At 37.9% G+C, this 6,510-nt stretch overlaps 1 protein-coding gene across 1 annotated transcript in view; it reads right to left on the bottom strand.

Annotated features, from left to right (window-relative positions):
* The window catches only part of SOCS2 (suppressor of cytokine signaling 2), a 10,403-nt gene extending 4,492 nt beyond the window's left edge, over positions 1-5,911 (bottom strand). The window contains 1 exon segment of the mRNA XM_009321359.1: positions 5,903-5,911. Within this exon segment, the coding sequence (XP_009319634.1) occupies positions 5,903-5,911 (9 nt within the window).
* Between the last annotated feature and the right edge of the window lie 599 nt (positions 5,912-6,510).

Here is a 6,510-nt window from a genome sequence, read left to right on the forward strand (position 1 = left end):
GCTGTGCCGACCGCACCTTTTTCCCCCCCCCGAGATTTTTTTTTTTTTTTTTTTTTTAAATAAACCCGAAGCTGTTTTTCGGTGTAAAAATGATTGATTGCGCCGCGGGTGCTGCTCGGTAACTAGCCGCCTTCTGCCGCTGCCCGGGCGGCCTCGAGCCGACTTTAGAAAGACAAAGAAATAGGAAAGAAAAGCAAAAGTAGCCGTATTAGTCTCACCCCAGGTCAGGGCTCCCTGCAAATTGCACGGCGGTATTTGGGAGGGAGTATTTTTCGGGTTTGACGGGAGAAGGATTAAGAGATGTCTTTTTGAAGTCCTTAGGAAAAAATAATATAAAATAATACAAAATAATATCTTTAAAAATCGGGGGGGGGGAGCCTTTGTTATCAAAGAGATAAATGAATATGTATTAGGGTGGACGGTCTGGCTGAGGGAGCGGGGCAGCGCCGGCACACCGGCTCCCCTACACAGAGAAGGCTCCCACAGGGACACTCCTGCCTTGGGTCGCACTCCCCAGTAACTCCTGCAAGTCAACGTTTCTTTTTTAAAAAAAAAAAAAAAAAAAAAGTACCGTGGATGACAGTTTCTGAAGGCTTTTGTAATAGATCTTACTTATAATTTTTAAACATCAGGGGATGAGTGAAGAGTATTAGAGTAACTAGTTCTCTTAAAAAATAAGTGCTGTAATTAAGCAGATTCATCTGAGGAAAAAAAAAATCTAAGTGAATTGGTCAGTATGGTTTCATCTGTTTGTAATGCCTGGGTGCTTTTGAATTTAATTTATTTGGCTCATGAAAAAAGGTGGTTTTAATCACTGACAGCACTGCAGATTTAAAATGAGGTCTGAGGAACAAACATGGACTTTCTTACTTAAGCATTCTCAGAAATGGTTTAAAACAATTTAGGTCTTGAAGGTCGTTCTTGTTCCTGTTTTCGTCCGTGCAGTTCAGATAGCTTCAGATTCAGCCTCCAGTGACTCTTGAGGAATGCCCACTAACTTTTCATTGGATAGATGTGAAGAGGGGAGAGAATATGTCTGTGTCCTTTGAAATTTAGTTGACAGTTCTGCTACTGGTGACAAGAGATCTTGCGTAAAATCTAATTTACTTTTTCAGAATTGCACTGGCTTTGCTATGTTCAGAAGAACAACAAAAAAAAAAGGAATACAGATCTATTTTTAGGAATACAGATCTATTTTTATTACTAAAATAATTCCATATATGTATATGCAGGCACAGAGCTTTTGCTCAAAAATATTATATCAAAATAGATATAATAGTGTTCAAATTAGGGCTATTCCTTTAAAGTTCACTAATTCGTCTTAGAGAAATAGAATGCATCTTCTCGAGATACAAAGCTGCTTTTTTATAGCTTTGCTGTAGAAACTATGTTATTTATTAATGGCATTTTTATGTGGATAGTACCTCAGGACTTCCTTTGCTTCTGCTGTTTATTCGTCACTTGAAGTCATAATAATTTGTTTCTAAAACCACAGCTGGCTGCTATAAAGGCAGAGGAAGGAAGACCATGATTTATGTGGTGAAAGAGAAACAAGAACAGAAGAATGTAATAAATATTTGTTACTTAAAACTTCAGATATTGTTATGAAAAAGGTAGCATAAAAATTAAATAGGCAGTATATCAGCAGGATCTTTCCTAAACAGAGTTCTGCTAATTTTTTTCATGAGAAGTTAATGTCTTTTAAAAATAGTACTAAAGATCTGATAAATTTACAAGAGTAATGAAATTCAAACTTAAAAACTGCAAATCGATCTTTAAATGACACTTTTGGCACCTCATAAGAGTACTTCGGTTCACAGTTACCTTTATTCTCTGGTATGAGACTTCCATAAGTACTATAGGCTTGGTGGAATCAGTATTTCACTGTTTCTTTCAACAATGTTAGTTAGCTGGTTCTCTCCTCTGCCTGGGTGAGTCTTTCACACAGTCACAGAAAAGGTGATTAAATTAAATTACTTTTTGGATTATGGGCCACATGTGGTGTATTAAACTACTTTAAGCTACTTTTTAGCTTCTTTGGCATTAGGATGTTTAATACATACTTGGTCCGCCTTAAGTGTTTTAAGTCATAAAAAATTAGAATGGAGTAGGAGAAAGATGTGAAATGGAGAAAGAGAAAAGAAGCAGAATGGAGATCTGAGACTGAAAACTTAGCTTTCCATCATGTAAGCAAAATAAGGTTTTTTAATTTGCCATGTAACAAACTAATTCTTCTAAACAGGGTCACTAATATGAAGAGAAGATTAGTTTATACAAATGGGGATTTAAAATTTATAAGTACAATTCAAACCAAGTGCTTTATTTATTTTTGGTCTGTCTGTTTTGGGGTAGCAATTCTAGGACAAATATTGCCTGTGTGTATACAGTTATGAATGCTTCCGAGCCAGTTTTAGAGGCGTATCATCCGACTGGAGATGAAAGGCACAAACTTAAGGAATCTCTGATTTCTTTTCCAGATACTTTCTACTGCGCACGAGTGTTTTGGTTTGGGCAGTATATCATCCATGTAGTAGATATTTTTAATCGAGATTTATATTAGTAGTGAAGACATGAACATTAAGAGTTCTTGAAAATCACAAGCAGAATATATTGTGTTTCCCACTTGCTTTCAAACATATGTGCTCAAGAAGAGAAGGGGAGAGACGAGTGGATTTCTTTTTTATTTTTCCTTCAGGCAAAAATCCCTTTCATGAGCAAGGAAGGAGGCAACAACGTTTTTACAACAGCGTGAAGTGCCTGTTGCTAGAAATGATTTTCACTTTGTTCCTGAAAAGTATGCCAAATTTACTGGAGAGCTAGCACGCTGATTTATTTATATAATATGATGTGAGTGGGAGAGGGGGTAATGCATTTTTGGCCCAGCTGATTTTGCTAAATTTGCTTTGATTTGCTGAAAAGGTTTACTGATTTATTTAACTAGATTTATCTGAAAGAATACAAGGGGCCTTTCCTTGCTCTCTGCATTCTTACTTCCCGAAGATGCAGCACAGAATAGCCATTATCCATTTACATGATACACCATTTGGTCAGATAAAATCCACTTTAGTTAAAAAGCCAGCTATTGCTTGTCACATATGTCTGTTTATCGACCACATTTTGACAACTGTTTACCTGAACTGATCTAAATAACAATGCGTAACTGCCGCGGTTCCTCCCTGTCCTGTGGTTACAGTGGTCAGGCAGCATGTCTGGTTCTCGAGCAGAGAGATACGAATATTGAGCCTTTATCTCAAGCAAATTAGAACAAGCTAATCATAGCTTCGCACCATGAACACGGTCCACAATGTGAGCCCTTAGAGAATTTCTCACTCAGCAGTCAGGAGTAAGGTTTGCTTATTTCACAAAGAGTTCCTAAAACATAATAAATATAGCAGAGAGAAAACAAATATTTTCGTAAATGGGATCACTCTGCTCTTTCCTGCTGCCTGAGGAACAGAATGTTTTAATGAAATAAATTATGATGTATACCAAACAATTTTACTCTTAACCAGCTGCCACCTTATTTCCTGCCATTTTTATCTATTCAGATGTGAGTGCTTTATCTTTCTTAAGAATATACATTTGGTAAAGGAGAATAATCAAAAATCCAGTGAATAATTTCTATGAATCAGTGGTGTTCTAAAAGAAAACCATCACTTGTAATGTAAAAGCAAGCCATCAAGAGACAGCACAAAGAGAGCAGTACTTTGAAATAACATCCAGATTATTTTCTTTCAGAGACGGTCGAGAAAAAGAAGGATCATTTCCTTCAGTTCAGTGGATAGGTAGACGGATAATCACCGGCAAGCATGAAACTCTGACCATAAAAAGGTGGCATTTAAATCCTTCTCTCATCTCATCATGTGCTTTATACTATTTAAAACTTACGGTAGCATCTAAAGGCCTCAACTGCATTGAGTAAGAGGTTATCTAGACACACTTAGGATCTTTAATTAAAAACATTAAATGTAGTGCTTTTATAGTTTCTCTACTATTTACAATTTAAAGTAAAAACAAAATAACATAAAAATAATTTGTCTGGACTTGTTAAGGAAAAGTGGAATGTGGCGACACAGAGTACTAAGTATAAAAAAGAGAAGATAATTTACACAGCAGTTTCCACCTTATACTATGTTAGGCTTCTTCATAAACAGTGAGCAGAACTCTGTCACCTTGTTATTTTGTGAACTATGCAATTTCACTCTGACTAGAACTAGCTAAATATTGCTGAAAGTTACCTGAGGATAATTTGTAAATATACATGCTTTGACAGTGTTTTCTTCCCTGTCACACTTCGTTTTTATGAACACGATAGAAAAAAAGACTACTGGCAAGAACCGTTTTGATAGTAGTCGTTTTAAACAACTACTAGGAGAATATTTGCTATGGATTTCAATATTCAGATTATAGTATAAGATGCTGTGACTGTAATATTTATTTACCTTGTTTTTTGGCTGAGAAAGTGTGTATATGCCTGAGAAAGAGTGCATAGGTGTATATATCCACATACACCTATACATACACAAGTTTACAACCACGCTCTTTGAAGTTCTGGATTTTTGGAGAAATGTACACTCTTGTCTTTGTTTTAGAAAAACCCTAGAGATAGCACAGCTGAAAGCACTGTGAAATCTTGCATTCTCGTCCTAGATGCTGCCAGAAAAAACAAGCCTTTTATGCTTGAGGAGGCTTGAGATGTTTTCTTGCCAGTTGCGAGTCCTACTTCTCAAAGTAAAAGAGAGCAAGTAATGTCTGTGAAGAAAGTTTTCCTGACAGACGGCATGCAGGCAGCTCTCCTGTGCTCTGCCAATCCATAAGTAATTAAAGTTCCTTTGTTGGCAAAGAGTCAGTTCTGAAACGAATAAGGAAAATTAAGACAGGTGATGCAGTGTCTATCCCCAAAGGAGAGAGTTTTGAGTGCAAAGTAAAACGAAGATGAAGAAGAAACTGGGTTATATGTCTCTGAATAAATGGTCTCCCATCAGAAAAAGATTAATTTTAAATCACTGTTCTCGTTCTTATATTAAAGATGGTTTAATTCACCCAGAGCTATTTGGCCTTGAAGATGAATTCCTACAATTAAGTGTTTATGACTGAAAGTGCTGCCATGGAAAGCAGAGAGATGAATATCACTTCAGGAGTACTGTGAACCATTAAATGAGTTGTAGAACCTTTTCCTGGGTATGAACCACTTTTAAATTTCAGACTAAGGCTATGATAGACTTCAGCATAAGGCCTGACATGTTGCTGTATTTAGGAGTTTGAATAACAGGGTAATCAACATGTACTGATGTGTTTATACAATTTTAAACTTCTTACAGTTAATTGAAAATATGCTGCCCATGGTATGTGTATATGCTGCTCGGATCAAATAAATTTTTCAGATTATAGTGTCAGGTAATGAACTTAACCTGCCTCTGATGTGTTGGCTTCTTTTGGCTGAAGATAGGCATGGCTGCTTTCCCCACTTCAGTATAAAGAGAGGCTGGCTGTGGAACATCATACAAACCTGAACAGATGACAAGGAAACAGCGCTAGCTGCCAACTACCTTCTCTTTCTTTATTTGTCGTGATTAGTGCTTGGTTTTTGTCAGGAAAGCTCAAGGCATCATCCTATAACTGACTGGCACGTTGGGAGGACGTAAACTGAAATACAGGCCAGGCAGACAGAGCGGCATTTTTGGGACTCAACAGAGGGAATAGAGACAGGGCTACTCATCCTGGTTAAGGAAAGAGCAGTGGTCCACAGCTCGCCTTTTCTTGGCACTGCCTGTCCATTCCCAGGACTGCTTGCCCCTCCTGTAAGCGGTTTTGCCAGGTATGTGGAAATTAAAGCTCGAACAGTAGTAGACAAAATTGGAGAGACTGCTGGCGGCAGTTACTGTCTACCCTTATACTGTACCTGCACCATCCTCCCCATGGCTCTGGTGAGTGCTGCCTGCAGCAGGGATGAGAAATTAACTCGCGCATCTCCTCCTGAACGACTTCAGCTTTCGGTCTGGTGTGTTGAGATCAACCCCAGTTTCAGCGTGGCTCAAAACTGCAGGCGTTCAGGAGCAGCTTCATGAGCTGTTTGGTCGTGAGGTGGCAAATTCTGTTACGGGGTGGGGTGAATGGTTGGGGATGAGAGTAGTAAATCCTTCAGCCGTGTGATTTTAATCCTTTGCCATATGTGACTTGAAGTCCTTAGATGCCCTCTACTGCCATATACCAGAATTAACAGATGGCTCTGTGTAACCAAATTCAGATTTGCTGAAGTTTGTTATTATCTCTGTCTTTGTAAATGAATGGGGGAGGGGAAATAATATCCATAATTATTACAAAATATGCAAAGGCTTTTATAAAGTGTGAGTTTGGGCTAGACATCTTTTCTGACTTTCAGTGCCATTGCCCTGTATTTCAAAATTTTAACACTATTTTTAGCATTCTCTTCAGAGCTCACTTCTCTGATAAATTATCCCTCTGGGAATAAATTTGATCCAGAAAGATGCCTGAGGCACAGCAGAATTT

Source organism: Pygoscelis adeliae, unplaced genomic scaffold (genome assembly GCF_000699105.1).
Source record: "Pygoscelis adeliae isolate BGI_AS28 unplaced genomic scaffold, ASM69910v1 Scaffold232, whole genome shotgun sequence".
NCBI lineage: Eukaryota > Metazoa > Chordata > Aves > Sphenisciformes > Spheniscidae > Pygoscelis > Pygoscelis adeliae.